The sequence below is a fragment of the Vulpes lagopus genome, chromosome 10 (assembly GCF_018345385.1).
Source record: "Vulpes lagopus strain Blue_001 chromosome 10, ASM1834538v1, whole genome shotgun sequence".
Classification (NCBI taxonomy): Eukaryota; Metazoa; Chordata; class Mammalia; order Carnivora; family Canidae; genus Vulpes; species Vulpes lagopus.
Genome location: NC_054833.1, coordinates 105,296,549 through 105,319,821, shown reverse-complemented (window position 1 = coordinate 105,319,821; position 23,273 = coordinate 105,296,549). Strand labels below are relative to the sequence as shown.

The 23,273-nt window shown below is 44.6% G+C and overlaps 1 protein-coding gene across 9 annotated transcripts in view; it reads left to right on the top strand.

The window, feature by feature from the left end:
* The window catches only part of ZFHX3 (zinc finger homeobox 3), a 244,988-nt gene extending 223,738 nt beyond the window's left edge, over window positions 1-21,250 (top strand). For all 9 annotated transcript variants that reach the window (XM_041772942.1, XM_041772938.1, XM_041772939.1 and 6 more), the window contains 3 exons: window positions 4,427-4,529; window positions 5,754-11,225; window positions 15,230-21,250. In XM_041772942.1, the coding sequence (XP_041628876.1) occupies window positions 4,427-4,529; window positions 5,754-11,225; window positions 15,230-16,923 (7,269 nt within the window). In that variant the 3' untranslated portion in view covers window positions 16,924-21,250. The remainder of the gene's footprint in view (window positions 1-4,426; window positions 4,530-5,753; window positions 11,226-15,229) is intronic.
* Window positions 21,251-23,273: the final 2,023 nt, after the last annotated feature.

Sequence of the window (23,273 nt, the reverse complement as noted above, 5' to 3'; positions counted from 1 at the left end):
GGGGACCAGACCCATATCCAAGCCTCTTGGTTTTATAGGGAGTGTCTTTGGGGCTTTAGGGTCCACTTACTGGATAGAAACCTGAAAGGCATCAAATCGTAATCCAAAACAATGGTGAACCAAACAGTGGTAGGAACCTAGGTATTTATGAACCTAGGTCATCTCTGGGTGACTAAAGATCGTTAACTTCAGTCCATGGATTTTCCCTTAGGGAGCCTGTGATTTCCTGAAATTATCTACAGTAGTCTCTGTGTGAAAGTATTTCTTCAGGTGTCTGCAGCCTTCATCAGATTTTCTGAGGTTATGATCTCTGGAAGGTTAATTATTCTGGCTTGTGAGTTTTTTGGGCATAAGGACAGTGTCTCACTGTATCTTACAAGCATGTAGTACAGGGACTCTGTGCAATATATAGTGAATGACGGTCAAATGGATGGGTGAGCAGAATCACTTGAGGCCCCTCCTCAACACTAAGCTGTTTTGAAATTGCTTAAGCTTGAAGACTTTTAGTATCAGTGTGGAATGCTTTTATTTCTATTGTTATTTATGAGAACTGTTGATACTTGAAGATTTCTAGCATCAGAACTCCACATTTCTCTTACATACATGAGACCTGTAAGTTAGAAAGATACCAGAGCTACTGTTTCCCAACTCTCAGCACCCCAGCTCAGATGATTGTTTTTTTCCTATATTCCCATCAACTCTGCATACTCTGAGGAGAACAAATGTGGCATCTAGAAGATTACCATGGAATTGCCATTTGCCTGGCTAAGGCCAGTCTTGGAAGACCCAAATTGAGGAAATAATGGCTCTAATCAATTGAATTTTCTTACTAGAGCAAGGTTTGTTTTACTTTTGGTTAAACGTTTGTTTTTAAAGATTTGAGAGAAAGAGAGATTGTGTGTGTGTGTGTGTGTGTGTGTGTGTGCGTGTGTGCGCATGCACGCATGCAGTGCATGCACATGGTGGGTAGGGACAGAGGGGGAGAGAATCCCAAGCAGACTCCTTGCTGAGCACAAGCCTCACCACGGAAGACTTGATCCCAACACCCCAAGATCATGACCTGAGCCAAAACCAAAAGTCGATCACCCAACCAACTGTGCCCTGTGGGTGCCCCAAAAGTCTGTTTTAAACAGTCCCACGTCCCCTCTATACATTGAGTATTGGGAACATAATTTAACATATTTTATGTTTACGAGTGTACAGATTAAGAGAAGAATCCATCTACATGGATGGTATAGTGAAATGTAGAAAGTATAGTTGTGTGTATCCATTATATATTGTCATCTGGCCAAACCTGTAACTTTTTGTTTGGCTTCTGAGCCTGGGATGGAGTAGAAGTGGGGAGAGAGAAGACGGAGGGAGGAGTATTTCCATGCATGTGTTTTCTTTGGAGAGGAAGGTGATGCCATCCAGTTATTGGAGGGCTTCTGAGCTTTGGCCACATCTGGGATGGCTGTGGTTATGCTGCAGTCAGGTTGTGTCCTCTTGTACACCTACATGCTCCAGTGCACCTAGCGAAAGGGAAGGTCTTCATAGAACTGTGCTTAGTACACTTGAGTGACTGCCCTTCCCATGACCTTCAGCTGTCCATCAGATGCTGTGGCTAGAAGAGTCTGAACCTTCCACACCATTTGGTAACCAGATAGGACTGGAAAACAAGGGGGATGCCAAGGCAAGTGTTGAAGGAACTCCATGTTTGGCAACTCTCCTTTTCCTTGGGGAGCAGAACTCCTCCATGAGCTGTTGGCAGAACTCTATGGCTCTTTACAAAACCTGCAAAGTTTGAGTGAAAAGCTTTGGAAACTCATAGGAGAGGCAGGCCTAGACAAAGGCATGGAAACTTTAGTGTCTGAGGATCACCATGGGGCCCTCCAGTAGCCTGTGCAAGAAAGAGGCTTCCGTTCTCAATCTCTGTTGAGACACATGTGCCACCAGAATTTCTAGATCCTCAGGATTCCCTTTAGGGACATTCCTTTTTGCCCCCTGGGAATTTCTTGCCCATCAAAATTTTATATACCAAACCCTTTTAGCCCCCAGAGGGAATTTGGGTACACTGCAGATGAGAAGATGCAGGTAGATAAAAGTAATTACTTAAATACATATGGGGCAAGACTTACAGGTTTGGAGGCCCAGATTAAGATGCAGAGGAGCATGTGAGGTTGATGATTATATTTCGGGAAGAGTTAATTGATGGAAGGTGAAGGCAGACAAAGAACCTCTGCTTACTGCCTTCTTGAATCCCAATCAGGAATTATGATTAAAGTCGCGGCGAGACAACAGAGGGCTGATGAATTGGTGTCTTTTTTTTTTTCTTTTTTGCCGTCATTCACACTTGATTGACTTCAACCTTTCAAGTGCAAAAGTCTCTCTTTTCCATTATTATTCATAGCCATCTGAGTTTTTCTAATTAAAGTGTATGAAAACAATTACTGATCCGTCGTACTGAGTCTGTTAGAGGGGATGTCTGCCTTACTGTAATGCGTATAAAAAGCCCACAGTTTTCTATAATGATGTGCAGCTGAGGTGTTAGATAATTTTATTCTTTTTTACTCTGTAGGGCTTTTTTTTTTTTATTTCTCATGATTCATTTTTCATAATTCCTAAAGATCCCTGGAAAGGACTGATCCTGCAGCTACAACCGAGAAAGGAGGTGGGGGGGAAGTCTTTTTTCCTTTCCCTTTCTCCCCCTCCTGCCCCCAACCTCGTGCTCCCCCTTGGCTGAGGACTATAAATTAATCGGTGACCTTTCACTTCTTGGATTCCCGCTGGACTCCCCAACCATACTGGTCAGAAATGCTTTCTATTAAAAAGAAAATAGATGGAATGAGTTTGGCAATCTCTGCTCCATTCCTAACGATTCATCAACAGCTAGCCTTAACCAGCTGCTGACGAGCTTTGTGTGAGGGTGCAGATGTCTGTGAGCAGGAATTCTCTGTCACACACATTCACCTGCCATGCACCTGCTCTTCAGAAACACGAGCTTTCTCAGAACCTTTCTCCATAGTGCCTGTTGCTTAATTTTTGTACCTACAAGCATCTGGGTTGCTGAACCCCTAAATGTACTGAGGAGTTAGTTACCTTTTTGGTGTTCATGGGGACAGCTGTCTGGGTTTCCCCTAGCACTGGAGCCTTTCACCGATGCTTCTAGGGAACATGTCAGCAAGCTATTTTGAGCAAGTCCAGGATCTTCAAACCATTAAAAATTAATACTAATTTATTTAATTTTAAGCAGTAATCTAGATGTTCCAATCTTTGCAACAGCAAGTGAAGATATTATCAAGATACCTGAGTTTGATGGGAAAATTATTCCTTCAGGTAGGGCTGGATACCATGTAGAAAGGTTAGTGGTGTGAGTGAAGTTTCTGTTCAGTTCATTTCTCAGACTGTCATCCAACAGGAGACCAATTCTTATTCATTTAGCAAGATCATCACCTACTAGCCTTCTACCCTATAGCAGGCAAAGGAATATTACTTCTTTTAAAATGAAGAATCTTTAATTCTTATGTTGAATTTGAGGGCTGCTTATCATGTAAATGTGGAACAAATGATAACTTCTTCAGACAAACTTCTGGCCACATGTCAGAGAAGCCTAGAGAAAAATATCCAAGGATCTAACCTGATCCAGGCTGATTCTGGAATTGCCGTATTAGCAAACAAACAATAGCCATGGTCAAGGTGGGGCTTCCCTAGTGTTGAATGCTGTGCAGGGCACCCTTTGTGGCTGGGACACTGGCCAGACGCTCCCTCTGATGCTGAGCACCTCAAGCAAAGATTCTAGAAGAAATTCTGGTTGAAGTGAGCTGTAAGAAATGTTCATTTGCACTCGATCTAGCTTCTAAAGGGTTACAAAATGTTGTTTCCTGGAGAATCTGCCAATGTGTCTGCGTGTCCTTAGCCTTCTCTTTGTTCTCTTCTTTTCTTCTTACCCTTTCCTTCGCTCTTATTCCCCTCCTCTTCTTGCCTGAATACATTTTGAAAACAGTACTACAATGCTCCCTGCTTCAAGATTACAGTGTACTTTACTAGGTATGATTTAATTAGGGCCCTTATTATGTTTTCAGCAGCTTAAGGTGGGCCTTTCAACTTATCTACCTAATTGGTTGCACAAGAAGTTTCACAGCCCATGACAAAACATTGTCAGTGATCAAAGTCAAAATTCTGCATAAAGGAAAAATATTAATAATAAGATTATTCTTCAAGTGTGCACTGCTAATTATGTCCAGAATGTAACCGTAGAAACACTTTTGACTGATGTGAGCTTTGTCTAATAAACATGAATCTTCAGTGAGCTATGAAAAGTGACACTTCCAGCTTTACCCTGGTGAAGGCTAATTTTGCTTATTAAATAATTTTTACACATTTCCCTATTTTGTGTCTCTTTCCTCTCCATTTGACTCTCCTCATTTCTCTGCCTCTTACTCCTCAGGTGACCACCCCTGAGATGGTGATGCCCAGCAGCATGTTTCTCCCAGCAGCTATTCCAGATCGAGACGGGAACTCCAGTTTGGAAGAGGCAGGAAAGCAGCCTGGTTAGTGTCATTCTTGACGCCTAGAAATGGAAACAAAATGAAATATTGGGCCAAAATATTCACTGAGCAAGAGTGCCAAGAATCCTTACAGTCCTCCTAAGGTGAATGTAACTGATTAAGAGATAAGGGGCACTGGTGTCACCTACTTTATACTTTGGTTCTTGGCATGTATTTGTACACTATTTATATAGTTGAAAGTGGAAAGAAAATAAGGTGAGAGCCAGTGGGATTTTGGTGGACACCTGTTCCCCCCAGACTATACATTTAGGGAGTGAATAACCAGAGACTCAGTTAATAGAGCCATGACTCACCATCTCTGAGGACTTAATTATTAAGGCCTTCTAGAGCATTCGAGGCATTTCAGGGCACTGATTTAGCTGTCTCTCTCCAGGAGCTTCCTCTGCACAAAGTTCTTCTTTGAGTCTTCTGGGATTGCCTTGAGCTCTAGCATAGAAGTACATTTGGAAAGAACATTGTTTTAGACATGGATGCTGGTGCCCCACGGTGGTTCCTAGCTAGATGGGTCGTTAGACCTCCACTTTAGAGGCTCTTCTACATCTTTCACCTTTTGTCAGCAGCTGAGATTTAAACTGGGAAGACTTGAGCCCCACTACTGCCCCACACCTTCCTCCATAATTTGTCCATATTAGAAGGTAGATACAGCTGACTTTAAGAGGGTCAGAATGATGATACCACTGTAGAAAACAATTTTGATGTATTTTAATGGCCACTGAATGTTCATTTCTTAATAGTCAAAAGTAATATTATAACAAAATAAGCTAAAAAACATATTCCAGAATTTCTTATATTACAATAGCAGTTATCTTAAATTCCCCACCATTTAGGATAGCATTAAATCACATATTTTATAGTTCAAGTCCATGTTAAAGGAGAATCCAGTCTAAGATCACAGTTCTTGAGAAATTTAAGATTCTGAATTAAGCAACTGAATGGTGTGTAAAGACCATGATATGATACAGACCTATTATGAAGGAAACTTTTGTATTTCCTTTTAGTCCCCTCTGTTCATGTGCATTTGCTTATAATATGCACTCTTTCTAGGGGGCTTTATGGAGAGTCTGTGTTCCGATTGGGTATTTCCCTTACTATAAGATTTTGTATTCATGAGGACTTGCTAGGTAGATAGTTCTGGTGCCATCCTGAAACAAAGCCTTCTTTATCATTGGGCTTGGTTTTTGTTTTTGTTTTGTTTTGTTTTTACAGAAACCTCAGAGGATCTGGGAAAGAACATCTTGCCCTCTGTAAGCACAGAGCACAGCGGAGATTTGAAACCCTCTCCTGCAGACCCAGGCTCTGTGAGAGAAGATTCAGGCTTCTTATGCTGGAAGAAGGGGTGCAACCAGATTTTCAAAACTTCTGCCACTCTTCAAACGCACTTCAATGAGGTTCATGCCAAGAGGCCTCAGCTGCCTGTGTCCGATCGCCATGTGTACAAGTATCGCTGTAATCAGTGCAGCCTGGCTTTCAAGACCATTGAAAAGCTGCAGCTCCATTCTCAGTACCATGTGATCAGAGCTGCCACCATGTGCTGTCTTTGTCAGCGTAGTTTCCGAACTTTTCAGGCTCTGAAAAAACACCTTGAGACAAGCCACCTGGAGTTGAGTGAGGCTGACATCCAGCAGCTTTATGGTGGCCTTCTGGCCAATGGGGACCTCCTGGCAATGGGAGACCCTACCCTGGCTGAGGACCACACCATAATTGTTGAGGAAGACAAGGAGGAAGAGAGTGACTTAGAAGACAAACAGAGCCCAACAGGCAGTGACTCTGGGTCGGTACAAGAAGACTCAGGCTCAGAGCCAAAGAGAGCTCTACCTTTCAGAAAAGGTCCCAATTTCACCATGGAGAAATTTCTAGACCCTTCTCGCCCTTACAAGTGTACCGTCTGCAAGGAATCTTTCACTCAAAAGAATATCCTCTTAGTGCACTATAATTCTGTCTCCCACCTGCATAAGTTGAAGAGAGCCCTTCAAGAATCGGCAACTGGCCAGCCAGAACCCACCAGCAGCCCAGACAACAAACCTTTTAAGTGTAACACTTGTAACGTGGCCTATAGCCAGAGTTCCACTTTGGAGATCCATATGCGGTCCGTGCTGCATCAAACTAAGGCCCGAGCAGCCAAGCTGGAGGCTGCAAGCAGCAGTAGCAATGGGACAGGGAACAGCAGCAGTGTCTCCCTGAGCTCCTCCACCCCAAGTCCTGTGAGCACTAGTGGCAGTAACACCTTCACCACCACCAACCCGAGCAGTGCTGGCATCACTCCGAGCTCCAATTTACTGAGCCAAGTGCCCACTGAAAGTGTAGGGATGCCGCCCCTGGGGAATCCCATTGGTGCCAACATCACTTCCCCTTCAGAGCCCAAGGAGGCCAATCGGAAGAAGCTGGCAGATATGATTGCATCCAGACAGCAGCAGCAGCAGCAACAGCAGCAGCAACAGCAGCAGCAACAGCAGCAGCAACAGCAACAACAGCAAGCACAGACACTAGCCCAGGCCCAGGCTCAGGTTCAAGCTCATCTGCAGCAGGAGCTGCAGCAGCAAGCTGCCCTGATCCAGTCTCAGTTGTTTAACCCCACCCTGCTTCCTCACTTCCCCATGACCACAGAGACCCTGCTGCAGCTGCAGCAGCAGCAGCATCTCCTCTTCCCCTTCTACATCCCCAGCGCAGAGTTCCAGCTCAATCCTGAGGTGAGCTTGCCAGTGACCAGCGGGGCACTGACACTGACAGGGACAGGCCCGGGCCTGTTGGATGACCTGAAGGCTCAGGTCCAGATCCCACCACAGAGCCACCAGCAGATTCTGCAGCAGCAGCAGCAAAGCCAGCTCTCTCTGGCCCAGAGTCATTCTGCCCTTCTCCAGCCAAGCCAGCACTCTGAAAAGAAAAACAAATTGATCATCAAAGAAAAAGAAAAAGAAAGCCAGAGAGAGAAGGACAGTGCCGAGGTGGGAGAGGGCAACCTAGGACCCAAGGAATCGCTGCCAGATGCCTTGAAGGCGAAAGAGAAGAAAGAGTTGGCACCAGCAGGTAGTTCTGAGCCTTCCATGCTCCCTCCACGCATCGCCTCAGATGCGAGAGGGAATGCCACCAAGGCCCTGCTGGAGAACTTTGGCTTTGAGCTGGTCATTCAGTACAACGAGAATAAGCAGAAGGTGCAGAAGAAGAATGGGAAGACTGAGCAGGGAGAGAATCTGGAAAAGCTTGAGTGTGACTCCTGTGGCAAGCTGTTTTCTAACATCTTGATTTTAAAGAGTCATCAAGAGCACGTTCATCAAAACTACTTTCCCTTTAAACAGCTGGAGAGATTTGCTAAACAGTACCGAGAGCACTACGATAAACTGTACCCCCTAAGGCCCCAGACTCCAGAGCCACCGCCACCACCTCCCCCACCACCTCCTCCACCCCCTCTTCCTGCAGCACCACCTCAGCAAGCTTCCACGCCAGCCATCCCTGCATCAGCCCCACCCATCACTTCACCCACGATTGCACCGACCCAGCCATCCGTGCCACTCACCCAACTCTCAATGCCCATGGAGCTGCCCATCTTCTCACCGCTGATGATGCAGACGATGCCACTGCAGACCTTGCCGGCTCAGCTGCCCCCTCAACTTGGACCTGTGGAGCCTCTGCCTGCAGATCTAGCCCAGCTGTACCAGCATCAGCTCAATCCAAGCCTCCTCCAACAGCAAAACAAGAGGCCTCGCACTAGGATCACGGATGACCAGCTCCGGGTCCTGCGGCAGTATTTTGACATTAACAACTCCCCCAGTGAAGAGCAGATCAAAGAAATGGCAGACAAGTCTGGGTTGCCCCAGAAAGTGATCAAGCACTGGTTCAGAAACACCCTCTTCAAAGAGCGGCAGCGTAACAAGGATTCCCCTTACAACTTTAGCAATCCTCCTATCACCAGCCTGGAGGAGCTCAAGATCGACTCTCGGCCCCCTTCACCAGAACCTCAGAAGCAGGAGTACTGGGGAAGCAAGAGGTCTTCAAGAACAAGGTTTACTGACTACCAGCTGAGGGTCCTGCAGGACTTCTTTGATGCCAATGCTTACCCAAAGGATGACGAATTTGAGCAACTGTCTAATTTACTGAACCTTCCAACCCGAGTCATAGTGGTATGGTTTCAAAATGCCCGACAGAAGGCCAGGAAAAATTATGAGAATCAGGGGGAGGGCAAAGATGGAGAGCGGCGTGAGCTTACAAATGATAGGTATATTCGAACAAGCAACTTGAACTACCAGTGCAAAAAATGTAGCCTGGTGTTTCAGCGCATCTTTGATCTCATCAAGCATCAGAAGAAGCTGTGTTACAAGGATGAGGATGAGGAGGGGCAGGATGACAGCCAAAATGAGGATTCCATGGATGCCATGGAAATCCTGACACCTACCAGCTCCTCCTGCAGCACCCCAATGCCCTCACAGGCTTACAGTGCCCCAGCACCATCAGCCAACACAGCTTCTTCTGCTTTCTTACAGCTCACAGCGGAGGCTGATGAACTGGCCACTTTTAGTTCAAAAACAGAGGCGAGTGATGAGAAACCAAAGCAGTCTGAACCTCCCAGTGCACAGCCAAACCAAACCCAAGAAAAGCAAGGACAACCAAAGGCAGAGCTGCAGCAGCAAGACCAACCCGAGCAGAAGACCAGCGCAGCCCAGCAAAAGCTCCCACAGCTCACTTCCCCCACTTCGTTACCACAGCCTCCTCCACAAGCACCCCCACCTCAGTGCCCCTTACCCCAATCGAGCCCCAGTCCTTCTCAGCTCTCCCACCTGCCCCTCAAGCCCCTCCACACGTCGACTCCTCAACAGTTGGCAAACCTACCTCCTCAGCTAATCCCCTACCAGTGCGACCAATGTAAGTTGGCCTTTCCATCATTTGAGCACTGGCAGGAGCATCAGCAGCTTCATTTCCTGAGTGCACAGAACCAGTTCATCCACCCCCAGTTTTTGGACAGGTCACTGGATATGCCTTTCATGCTGTTTGACCCTAGTAACCCACTCCTGGCGAGCCAGCTGCTCTCTGGGGCCATACCTCAGATTCCAGCCAGCTCGGCCACTTCTCCTTCAACTCCAACCTCCACGATGAACACTCTGAAGAGGAAGCTGGAGGAAAAGGCCAGTGCGAGCCCTGGAGAAAATGACAGTGGAACAGGAGGAGAAGAACCCCAGAGAGACAAACGTTTGAGGACAACTATTACACCAGAACAGCTAGAAATTCTGTACCAAAAGTATCTATTAGACTCCAATCCAACTCGAAAGATGTTGGATCACATTGCGCACGAGGTGGGCTTGAAGAAACGTGTGGTACAAGTCTGGTTTCAAAATACCCGAGCCCGGGAACGGAAAGGACAGTTCCGGGCTGTGGGCCCAGCCCAGGCCCATAGAAGATGCCCATTTTGCAGAGCACTCTTCAAAGCCAAGACTGCCCTCGAGGCTCATATCCGGTCCCGTCATTGGCACGAAGCCAAGAGAGCTGGCTACAACCTAACTCTGTCTGCAATGCTTTTAGACTGCGATGGGGGACTCCAGATGAAAGGAGATATTTTTGATGGAGCCAGCTTTTCCCACCTGCCCCCAAGCAGTAATGATGCCCAAGGTGTTCCCCTCTCACCTGTGAGTAAAACCATGGAGTTGTCTCCCAGAACTCTTCTTAGTCCTTCTTCCATCAAGGTGGAAGGGATTGAAGACTTTGAAAGCCCCTCCATGTCCTCAGTTAATCTTAACTTTGACCAAACCAAGCTGGACAATGATGACTGTTCCTCTGTCAACACAGCAATCACTGATACCACTACTGGAGATGAGGGCAATGCAGATAATGACAGTGCGACCGGAATAGCAACTGAAACCAAATCCTCTTCTGCACCCAATGAAGGGCTGACCAAAGCAGCCATGATGGCAATGTCTGAGTATGAAGATCGGTTGTCATCTGGTCTGGTCAGCCCAGCCCCAAGCTTTTACAGCAAGGAATATGACAATGAAGGTACAGTGGACTACAGTGAAACCTCAAGCCTTGCAGACCCCTGCTCCCCGAGTCCTGGTGCAAGTGGGTCAGCAGGCAAATCTGGAGACAGTGGGGATCGGCCAGGGCAGAAACGTTTTCGCACTCAAATGACCAATCTGCAGCTGAAAGTCCTAAAGTCGTGCTTTAATGACTACAGGACACCCACCATGCTAGAGTGTGAGGTCCTGGGCAATGATATTGGACTGCCAAAGAGAGTTGTTCAGGTCTGGTTCCAGAATGCCCGGGCAAAAGAGAAGAAGTCCAAGTTAAGCATGGCCAAGCATTTTGGTATAAACCAAACAAGTTACGAGGGACCGAAAACAGAGTGCACTTTGTGTGGCATCAAGTACAGCGCTCGGCTGTCTGTACGTGACCATATCTTTTCCCAACAGCATATCTCCAAAGTTAAAGACACCATTGGAAGCCAGTTGGACAAGGAGAAAGAATACTTTGACCCAGCCACTGTACGTCAGTTGATGGCTCAACAAGAGTTGGACCGGATTAAAAAGGCCAATGAGGTCCTTGGACTGGCAGCTCAGCAGCAAGGGATGTTTGACAATGCCCCTCTTCAGGCTCTTAACCTTCCTACAGCATACCCGGCGCTCCAGGGCATTCCACCTGTGTTGCTCCCCGGCCTCAACAGCCCCTCCTTGCCAGGCTTTACTCCATCCAACACAGGTGGGTTTTGCTCCAGGTGATTCTTAAAGCATTTAAATTGCTGCCCCATTAGCATTCTGTTCTCTGGCTACCACCCAAACCCTCTGAATGTTGGACAGATAGGAAGAAGCTTCCCTTTCAGGTTTTCTAACAGCAACAGAACTTCTGGTCCCTTTCATCGAGTCTCCCTAGTGCTGTGGTGTATATGGTTCTAGGACTTCCCTGTCTCAGGGATGGGATCCTCTGGTTGGAACAGTCTGCTCTGAAATTCTCCTCTTGCCCGATATTCAGTAACAACCAGGGTGTATGCTACAGGGAAGAACTTGAGGGTCCTGGCATCCTAAATCCTGGGGTGTTTTCAAGAACGCGGTTTCTAGCAGAGACCCTTTCAGTCAGTCTTTGTGAAACTGCCAATCCCCTCTAGATATTTGTTGAAAATAGAAGGCATTTGAATATCCTAGCTAATTCTGGATTGTGCTCTATGGAAACTGGTTTAAGAGAACTTAAATCAAGTCCTTGTCCTTACCTGTGGTCCCTGCCCCTGTTTTTAGAGAGCTGTGCTGCCAGAACTGCTGTCACAAAGAAGCTCTCATAGATGGATCCTGACTCCTGGCCTTCTTCCCTCGCCAGAACAACAGTGGTTACAGTAGTTCTTAATGAGACTACCTTTGTACTCGAACGCACTGACTAGGAATCTTGTATTGGGCAGTATGGTTCTGAGTCTTCAGACAGACAAAAAACATTAATGCTCATTTTTAGGATCTTCAATCACCCCTTCATTTCCTTTTGCCCATCTCTTTCTTGCTCCCCCCCCAGCTCCCTAATTCAGTCATATACTTGGTACTCTTATTTTTCTATTATTAATAGGGAGTTTGATAGTTCTTCCTGTGTCCTCTTGTTCCTCCTTCTCTGCCGCCACCCCTCTTCTCTGGAGCCAGCTGTCTTTCCTAAACTGGACCTCCAGGATCCTGTGAAAGTTAGGAAGTCATGCCCCTCCCCCATCCCACTCAGCGCCTGCATTGACCACTGTACTTTTACCAAACAAGAGCCTTTCAAGTGCCTCCTTGCCTTCAGAATGTGTCCCCATTCTCAGGGGTTGAAGTGGTAAAAAGGTTAAGATGCGTAAGTCATTGTTTACCATTGTTGGCAAGTAAGGTCACAGAATTCTGCCAAAGCCAACAAGACATAAGGCAAGAATCAAGCTATGGAACGTGTCTAGGCACTGAATTGCCTTTGCAACCCAGGACCTTGGCAGAAGGGCTTGGTTTCGTAATAATGTGAAAAAAAAAATTAGAATTAGAATGTCTGATCTATTCCCCTTGTTTTACAGATGAGAAAACTGAGGGCCAGAGAGGTCAAGACCATTCAGCAAGCTAGGGTAGGAGCCAGAGCTCCCACCCAGGCCTCCAGGCTCCCAGTGCTATGTGCTCCTTCCACAACACCCAATATGAGCCAGTCAGTCAACAGGTATATGTTTAGTGCTACTCAGGTTCTGACCACTAACAGTGGACTCAAGATAGAAAGGTATGCTCTTAATTACTAGAGGCAGCCAGGTGTGCCCCAGTTACTACCACCTGACTGTACCACAGCTCGCAGGAGCGCTGGATCTGGAATGGGGGAAGGAACTTGTATTTAATATGTCAAGTCCAATGGTAAGCTCTTTCCATATGACCTTCCATTTAGTCCCTACAACCATATATTATGGAAAGTTGAGGTTCCATGCAGTCAGTGGGTGGGCATAAGGCCAAACAGCAGCTGTGTGTCAGACACAATCCTTACAGCGTCAGTCTGACTCCAGAGGCACACGTCAGGTATCGGGGGATGAGATGCCTTATTAGTGATAATTTTGCAGATGAGAAAACTGAGGCCACGGAATTATGTTGAGAATATATTGAGCTACTACTACATCATATATGGCTAATACAGAAGTTGGTAAATATAGCAAGGGTTCTGTAAATAATTCTTAACCATTCCTTTCTCTTCTATTCAAGATACAGAAGTCAGTTTAAGGCCTTCGGACCTGGATTTTTCTCCTGAAAGCCTGATGCCACAGAGATGGAGAAATCTCTAGATGTTTTCTCCTTGCCTCACTGATCTTTTGGCTCTGTCTGGCTCCAACCTATAACGTGGAGCAGGCCTGTTGCCTAGAAGTACATACAGAGAGAGCCATGTCCTAAGTTGTTGAATTCATAATCCATTCGCTCTCCATCTTGTGCGTGCCAGTTTAACCAGTGAACCTTTACTGGCTTTTTCTGAGTCACATACTTCTTTGTGGTTTCAGTTCCTTCTGTGCATTGAGGAAACTGGATGACTTCATTTCAGTAGTCCTTTTCTGCTGTTCTGAAAGAGTAAATTAATGCTGCTCTGTGAAGCCAAGGGAGGCATCCCCCTTCGCTTTCCAAACATTAATGGCTATTTTTCTGGGATTGGCAGCTTGAGGCAACCTTGTCCTCATCATCTGAAGTTTGAGGTTTTTAAATGTTGCACCAGTGTGAAGTCAGCATTGTTTTCACGCATATCTAGGCTTCTGTGTGTTTTCTCATAAGGACAGTGTCATGTTATAGAACACACCCCCACAACCCCAGTTTTTGGCAGAAGGTGGTCCAGATGAAATAGTGAGGAGCTGTGGAATTTTATTATTTTACATTTTGATGCCCTCTAAAGAGAAGGGATGAATACGGTCTAGTTTCTTAAGTGTGATGAATGTAATGTTCTGAGGTCTACTGCCTGTGAATTCTTCCCAGCATCTCCTGATTCAGCACATCTGGTCTCCCTGCCCCACATTGCTGTCCTCCACCACCACCACCTTGCTAGTCTTTTTGTTTTGTTTTTTAAAGAATTATCTATCTATTCATGAGAGATACACAGAGAGAGGCAGAGACTCAGGGAGAGGGAGAAGCAGGCTCTGTGCAGGGAGCCCAATGTGGGACTCCATCCCGGATCCCAGGATCACGCCCTGAGCTGAAGGCAAATGCTCAATTGCTGAGCCACCCAGGCACCCACCTTGCTAGTCTTGATGCACCTATAGCAATGCTGTCTTCCATACCTGGCACAAAACACTCAGAGTAGGGGAGAAATATGAGTGAGGACGGATATTAAGCTCTGGGCTGAGTGAAGGCTTTATAAGCAGAGTGTGACTGCAGATGGGTATCTACCCCATGCGGGCCTGCTGACTTGGTCAAAAATCTTTACTACCCATAAGTATGAGTAGGTTGTGATGTCTTAGGAAGCACTGGTACCAACACACTGGGCTGTTCCCATTTCTGATACTGCTTTTCTCCTCTTCTTGGGGGTGGTTTCTCAAGCATCTGTATGTCATTCCAATGGGTAGGAAGAGCAAATGCTCATTTCTCCAGTAAACTTTAGATTCATATGCCTACACGGTTACATTTTTCAACAGATTTGTTAAAGTGCAGATTAGGTGAGCCAAGGTAATGGGGACAGTTTTCTCTGAATAGATCGTTTTTATTTCTTCCCATTGTTCATCCTCCTCTCTGCTCTCTTAACACATCCACTCAACTATAGCAGTGGAGACCAGAGAGGCACATGTGTTTGTTTACGTGGTCTTGGGGCTTGGTCAGGTTTCTTGCTTTTGCTCTTTTCTCCAGTTACCTCTGTCCTCTACAACTTCTTCTGGTGGGGCCTCTTAGCTATACTGTTTCTATGGAGCTTTGATGAAGGACATTGGTTCAAATGTCCCAGCTGTAAACAGCTAGTTTGGGGAACTGGGCAAAGAACATATGAATTAGTGGGTGTGGCATGTGTGGCAGGAAGGTGTTAGAAGTTGTTTAACTGAAAGGGGAACTAGGGGAGCTGACCCAGGATTGGGCCCTGATTATAGAGTATAAGGCTATCTACCCCTGAGCCTGGTGAGACCCCTCTACTGAAAATGCTGGTTTGGAGAGGATCTTTCAACGTTAAACCTTGAGATCTCAGACTTCATGCCAGTGACACAAGTAAAAACATCTTGAGCTTCATCCTCAGCACCCCAGACTGACGTATGGTTCTGTCTTCGTTTCTTTCAGCTTTAACGTCTCCTAAACCGAACTTGATGGGTCTGCCCAGCACAACAGTTCCTTCCCCTGGCCTCCCCACATCTGGATTACCAAATAAACCGTCCTCAGCGTCGCTGAGCTCCCCAACCCCAGCACAAGCCACCATGGCGATGGCCCCTCAGCAACCCCCCCAGCCCCAGCAGCAGCAGCAGCAGCAGCAGCCACAGGTGCAGCCGCCGCCGCCCGCAGCTCAGCCACCACCTGCACCACAGCTCCCACCGCAACAGCAGCAACAGCAACGCAAGGACAAAGACAGCGAGAAGGTAAAGGAGAAGGAAAAGGCACACAAAGGGAAAGGGGAGCCCCTTCCTGTCCCCAAGAAGGAGAAAGGAGATGCCCCCACAGCGGCCACAGCCACGATCTCAGCCCCGCTGCCCGCCATGGAGTATGCAGTGGACCCGGCACAGCTGCAGGCCCTCCAGGCAGCCTTGACTTCGGACCCCACAGCGTTGCTCACGAGCCAGTTCCTTCCTTACTTTGTACCAGGCTTCTCTCCTTACTATGCCCCCCAGATCCCTGGCGCCCTGCAGAGTGGGTACCTGCAGCCTATGTATGGCATGGAGGGCCTGTTTCCCTACAGCCCTGCGCTGTCGCAGGCCCTGATGGGGCTGTCCCCGGGCTCCCTACTGCAGCAGTACCAGCAATACCAGCAGAGTCTGCAGGAGGCGATCCAGCAGCAGCAGCAGCGGCAACTGCAGCAGCAGCAGCAGCAGCAGCAAAAAGTGCAGCAGCAGCCCAAAGCAAGCCAAACCCCAGTCCCCCCGGGGGCTGCTTCCCCAGACAAAGACCCTGCCAAAGAATCCCCCAAACCAGAAGAGCAGAAAAACGCACCCCGTGAGGTGTCCCCCCTCCTGCCGAAACTCCCCGAAGAGCCAGAAGCAGAAAGCAAAAGTGCGGACTCCCTCTACGACCCCTTCATTGTTCCAAAGGTGCAGTACAAGTTGGTCTGCCGCAAGTGCCAGGCGGGCTTCGGTGACGAGGAGGCGGCGAGGAGCCACCTGAAGTCCCTCTGCTTCTTCGGCCAGTCTGTGGTGAACCTGCAAGAGATGGTGCTTCACGTCCCCACGGGCGGCGGCGGCGGCGGCGGCGGCGTTGGTGGCGGCGGCGGCGGCGGCGGTGGCGGCGGCTCGTACCACTGCCTGGCGTGCGAGAGCGCGCTCTGTGGGGAGGAAGCTCTGAGTCAACATCTCGAGTCGGCCTTGCACAAACACAGAACAATCACGAGAGCAGCAAGAAACGCCAAAGAGCACCCTAGTTTATTACCTCACTCTGCCTGCTTCCCCGATCCTAGCACCGCATCTACCTCGCAGTCTGCCGCTCACTCAAACGACAGCCCCCCTCCCCCGTCGGCCGCCGCCCCCTCCTCGTCCTCCGCTTCCCCCCACGCCTCCAGGAAGTCTTGGCCGCAAGTGGTCTCCCGGGCTTCGGCCGCGAAGCCCCCTTCTTTTCCTCCTCTCTCCTCATCTTCAACGGTTACCTCAAGTTCATGCAGCACCTCAGGGGTTCAGCCCTCGATGCCAACAGACGACTATTCGGAGGAGTCTGACACGGATCTCAGCCAAAAGTCCGACGGACCGGCGAGCCCGGTGGAGGGGCCCAAAGACCCCAGCTGCCCCAAGGACAGTGGTCTGACCAGTGTAGGAACGGACACCTTCAGATTGTAAGCTTTGAAGATGAACAATACAAACAAATGAATTTAAATAAAAAGATTAATAACAAACCAATTTCAAAAATAGACTAACTGCAATTCCAAAGCTTCTAACCAAAAAAAAAAAAAAAAAAAAAAAAAAAGGAAAAAAAAGAAAAAGCGTGGGTTGTTTTCCCATATACCTATCTATGCCGGTGATTTTACATTCTTGTCTCTTTTCTTTTTTTCTTTTAATATTCAAAAAAAAAAAAAAAGAACAAAAAAAAAAAAAAACAAACCCTTAACCCTGTTACATTGTGTCCTTTTGAAGGTACTATTGGTCTGGGAAACAGAAGTCCGCAGGGCCTCCCTAATGTCTTTGGAGCTTAAACCCCTTGTATATTTGCCCCCTTTTCAATAAACACCCCACGTTGATAGCACAGAGGAGCCCGGCATGCACTGTATGGGAAAGCAGTCCACCTTGTTACAGTTTTAAATTTCTTGCTATCTTAGCATTCAGATACCAATGGCTTGCTAAAAGAAAAAAAAAAAAAAAGAAATGTAATGTCTTTTTATTCTCAGGTCAATCGCTCACACTTTGTTCTGTTTTCAGAATCATTGTTTTATAATATATTATTTTTTCAGTTTTTTTTTTTTTTTTTTTTTTTTTGTTCCAGAAAAGATTTTTGTTTTGTTAATTTAAAAACGGGCAGAAAGTATTTGAGAAAAACAATGTGAACTGCTTTAGCTTTCTGGGGATTTAAAGGATAGCTTTTCTGCTGAAGCCAATTTCAAGGGGAAAAGTTAAGCACTCCCACTTTCAGAAAAAAAAAAAAAAACAACCCACACACAGAGTGTTGAGGACTTGTAGCTTAAAAAAATAAGTTTTAAAAACTGACTTTCTGTATTTATGATAGATATGACCATTTTTGGTGTTGAGTAGATTGTTGCATTGGAAATGAACTGAAGCAGTATGGTAGATTTAAAAGGAAAAAAAAATCTTTTGTGTACATTTAGCTTTTTGTATGGTCCAGCTGACAGCTCCTCATTTGATGTTGTCTTGTTCATTCCTAGCAGATAGATTGCAATCCGTTGATTCGCCTAAGCTTTTCTCCCCTTTGTCCCTTAATTCCACTTTCTCCTTCCTCCTCCCACCCTATAATCTCCCACTTAAGGTGGCTGCCTTCATTTCTTAGAGGGTAGCTACAGAATTATTTTATAAAACTAAAGAAAGAATTTCAAAAGGTTCTAGGGGTCATTAGGATCCTCACAGATTATTTTTGGTTGGGGAGTTGAAACTTTTTAAAGGCATATAATTCTAGTTACCTATGTCTGTAAGCCTTGTGCCATTTATTTTTTATTTATCCTTCCTTTAGCTTTTCTTTTTATCCCTCCTTTTCTTCCTTGTTTCGTAGATGCTTCAAATATTCTTTTCCTAAACTAAAGCATTTGTTTCGGTTTGTGTAATTGGGCTGTGTGCTTTTCTTTCTAAAAAAGTTTTTGGTTAGGGGTTTTGTTTTTGTTTTCTTTCCTCTCAGAAAAAGAAATTTCATGCTTTAAATAAAATCCAAAGACACACCCTTTCACTGCTGATGCAGAAAAAAGGGAAAGGGTTCTTGTTACTTGAGAATTTGTTTCTGATTTAAACAAACAAGACTTAGTTTAATAAAAGAAAGAGTAAAACAAAAGATTCCCAGGTTGTTATGTGCTTCTTCTGCAAGCAGAGAGGCAACTGTTAATGACAATTCCATATACCAAAAGACACATTTTTTACTTCAAAGTTTTGTCCTTGTGTTAGGCAGTCTGAGCGGCGAGTGATCCAGAGTGCAGCCAACAAAGAAGCAGATAGCAATGTACAGAGAGCAAAAAAGGAACCGTATGTGAGGCACTTGTATTTATGTTAATATCTGTATTCCTGTAACACATAACACAACGCAACATACACCCTTTCTCATCTTAAAACAACGATCTGAACTTTGAAAGGAAAACTTTGTGCTGCTAAAACGTAGATTTTGGAGACAAATAGATGCTTTGCTGTTTCACTTTCATAGCCAAACATCAACAGAAACAATCTCCCCTTACCCCCAAAAGTGTGAAATCCTTCTCCCCTTCATTCTCTTCCTTATGTTTCAAAAGGGAACTTTGAAGACTGTGAATGCAGGTTCCATTGGTCATCTTTCAGGCTTCTTTCCCCAGTGCTGAAGCCACTCAACGACTTTGCAAAAGACTGGAGCATTCCAAGATCTGAAAATGGATTTCTTTTTTTCTTTTTTCCTCTTTTTTTAGCCGGGACTATTTTATTTTTATGAATTTGTTTTTGGTTTAATGAAAGAGTAGATCCTGAACTGTTGTATATATTTCTAACTAGGCTGATGCACAGTGCAAATTCCTTTTTTTTTAATTTTTTAAGTAGAAATACTAAAGAGTACCATCTAACTATTCATACCAATATCCAGTTGTAGCATAAGGTGTCAAAAACAAGTACACAAAAAACATTTGCTGTTTTAACAAGCTGTTTTCTTTTAACAAGAATTCTTGTATTTCTCCCTGTGTTTGAGATGAACATTTTTAAATTTTAAAGTTGTACAGTTTTTTGTTTTCCATTATTTTATCGTTTGTAACTCTATGAAATATATATATATTTTTTGCCATTTAACTGTTGTATGTTACTCTGTGTCTGTATCATATAGAAAAAATTGTTTTTGTTTTTGGTTCTCTATGTGATACCAATTAACAATTTAACACTAGCTTTACCTGTCAAATTCTGCTAGGTTTTTTTTTTTTTCTGAAAACTTTGTTTTTAAAAATGATATTGCTTGGTAATAGTGCAATTTCTATCCCTTTCCCTCCTCCCTCAACTTTAAGTTCATTTCCTTGTAATTTTGCCACCCCCTCCACAACGGTGGGGTTTTTTTGTTTGTTTGTTTTGAGCTACTATGCCATCCTCCCTCTGTGCGGCGGAGTGACTGTCAGTGTTTTGTGAAGCCATGCCTTGACCTGTGGGTATATTTGGCAACAGCAAGGTGGTTGGGTAGATTGGCTAAGCATGCTTCCACCCACCAGTGTTTCTCAGAGGGGTTATGTGATTGTTTCATCCTGGAGTGGGTTGCACATTTGATGCTTTCCTCTACAACTCTACCACCCACATATATGTTCACTCAAAAAGAAAAAAAAAATTCTCAGCATTAACTCAGAAGTAGCAAAGCAGTCAGTAATGGTGACAATTAGAAGCCAAATATGAACTAGTTAGATGTTTGTGGGTTGACATCCACTATGGCTATGACTGGTATCATTTACAAAGCATGAATTCACTACAATGCTCAACTGTTTAGATTGGTCTCACTAGAAGAATTTAACTCCTGTCTGTTGCATAGTAGGTAGCTGAATAGGATATCTCAAATCACTTTTTAAATTAGTTCTTCACCTCTACTGACACTTCATGTTTTGGTTGGTTTGGTATTTTCCCCCCCCAAATACTCCTAAGTGTGGGTTGGCACTTGACACCATTCAGTCATGGCACCATATGAACCCACCAAATGGAACTTATTTCAACCATCCTTCCTCCATCCTTCCAAAAAGAAACTTAAGAAGGAAACACACACAAACACACACACACGAAAAAGTTTAAGTCTAGGAAATTTTTTTTTAATTAAAAGTTATTTAAAGAGATGAATGTGGCCAAAGTTTTACATGATTGAAAATAAAGTAAAACAGACGGCATGTGTTTAAACCTGAGTTTATCAGGCATGGCAGGAAGTTGCAGGAGAGAGAGGCAGTGACCCAAGCCAGTGCACTTGATGTTCATGGACATATATTTTTTTTAAATAAATTAAATTAAAACATTTTAAATATAAACATAAATTGAGTTGGTTGTTTGTTGGCGCTGAGATACTGCCCACTGTGAAACAAAGCTTTGACTAGTTTTTTTTTTGTTTGTTTACTTTCTGGGGGGGAGGGGGGCAAGTTTGGGTAGGAAAGAAAGCATAAATGAACGTGACCCTGAGGTGAAGAGGTATATGAACAGCCTTTGCAATGTACAAAAAACAAAAAACAAAAAAAGAAAAAAAAACAAAAAAAAATAGAGCAAGTGAAACCAAAAATGATGTTCTTGGTGTTTTTCTATAATGTAGTCTTGTTAGCTTTTTTGTTACTGTAACAATGCTGATCTCGAACTGTACCAAAATACATGGAGACTAACAAACAGAACCACATGGAACTTTCAAACTGAAAAAAAAAATTTGTCACAAAAACTTTGTTGTCATAGTTAAGTTGATTGTAGATGGTAATTGAATATACTCCTTTGAAAATATTTCATCAAGTATGTTTCCTGCTCATTGTGATACATTAAAAAAATATGAGCAAAAGTTCTTGTCTTATGCCATCAGATTTTGTGTGTATGCGCATGTGTGAGAAAGGAGACCGATGACTGGCAAAATATAAACAGTATCCTGAGGTTGCATATACTTATTCCAAAGGTACACAGCTCTTTAGTATTTCTAAATGTCCATGTGTTTCCCATCTCTTGGTGTTCATGAAAGTGCAGCAGGTTTTCACTGTGGTGAATGAATTTCATTCATTTCTCAATGAAATACCCTTCTCAGTTTATTTGAGAAGGGTAAGCCTGACAACTTGGATAGTATTTGACCCTCAGCCCTAATGGTGTATGTGTGTGTGTGTGTGTTTTCCCAAATGTTTATATGAAAATCTTGGACACTTGGTACAACCACAAGCAAGTTAGTTTTGCTGGTGGCCGGAAGAGAGGTAAGTTAAAACTTTTCTGAGATGGGAATTGGATCCAATGTTTTTAACAGAAGGATATAAAAGGTAAGTTGAACTAAGTAATATTCACTACATCTACCTTTCCTATCAAGGACTTTTCTAAACCCCTTTTAGAGTGGAATTTGAGATAAGAATAGTCTGCAAAATAGTAATAATGTTAGTCATTCCTACATATGAGAGAATACTCAGTTCTCTTACCAAAAAAAAAAAAAAAAAAAAAAAACAGCACAAAATGCCTGAAATTCATTAATAAGGACTATATCCAAGATCAGGCTCAAAGGCCTTCCATTCATCTCTAATTTATAGTCACAGCTGATAAATAATTTACAAAACTCTAGTAGCTGGGCTTGGATAGCATTGCAGGCGCTATGTCCTTGCAAGGTCTGCAACATCTGCCCTCGGCCAACAGGGGTATTTTCTACCTCAGGAGTTAAGCTATGAAATCCTCTCCTATTGCATCTGACAGCCATTGTCAAGTCTTTTTTCTTAGTTCCTGGAGCAGGAATTGAAGAGGCAATGACCCTATTGGCTAAAAATGTCAAGAGAATTCTATAACTGGCAGAGGCATTGCTAGTGCTTAGAAAGGAAAAGTTGGTTCCCTTGCCGATGCTAGAACCTCTATGCCAAACAAGTAGCATCACTATCCCTAATAAAACCCTGATCTTTCCCCACACATTGTACCTTTCTTTTGGGTGTTCCTGCAGAAGCACAAGGCTTCTATGTCAGTATGTTTTCTTGGCACACAGTTATGTCACTGATCCTTCTGACCCCACAGAAAGGTACAGTATGATAAAAACTGTTCAGACCCAAAGCCACGTCTGCCTTTCTAAGCTATAATTATTTTAGGATCTGGCAGGATCACATTGAAACATTTTAAATTGAACTATTTTGCAGAGAAGTTTTGCTGTCTCAGCTCTTTAGAGGAAGGAAACTACAATACAATTCTTCTACAGATAAATTTTTAACAAAATAAGACCAAAACTTAGTGATGGTTGAGCCCTTTGTATCAGAAAATCTCTAAGCACCTGAATTACATTGCAAGAGGTTTGGGCAAGAGACTTGGTTACTAGAAAAGCTTTTTCTTAAAAGAAAAGAAGGCTTCCAATCTGGCTTCAATATCATGCTCATGTGGATATTAATCTCCTTGGAATTAATAGTACTACACCCACCCACCCACCCACCCCACCCCACCCCCCCCACCCCCCCGGAAAATGTGAAACGGCAACATCTTAAAACGGGTGATAGGTGTTAGGTAGCTGTTTCTAATTTTGCTTTAAAGAAATGTCTGTAGTGCCTAGCTCCTGTTATGGACTAATGACCTTCCAAATCTCACTTTTAACAAGTTTAGACTTTAAGTTACAAGAGCACAAGCAGTTTAAGAGTCAAGTTGAAGGATGAGAAGTTTGCACCTGCTGCTTTGCTCTGCAGCCTTAATTACAGCAGGACACATGTGCTCTCACTCAGTCTCTGTACATTACTGCTGGGGGTGGACCAGCCAAGGCTCTGGCAAAACTTGTAAAGGAGTTAGTGCTCTCAGGGCCATTAAAGTAGAGGCAGCTTTCCATTACTTTTTACTTCACAGCAAAGGTGGGTATTTTCTTTCTTTCT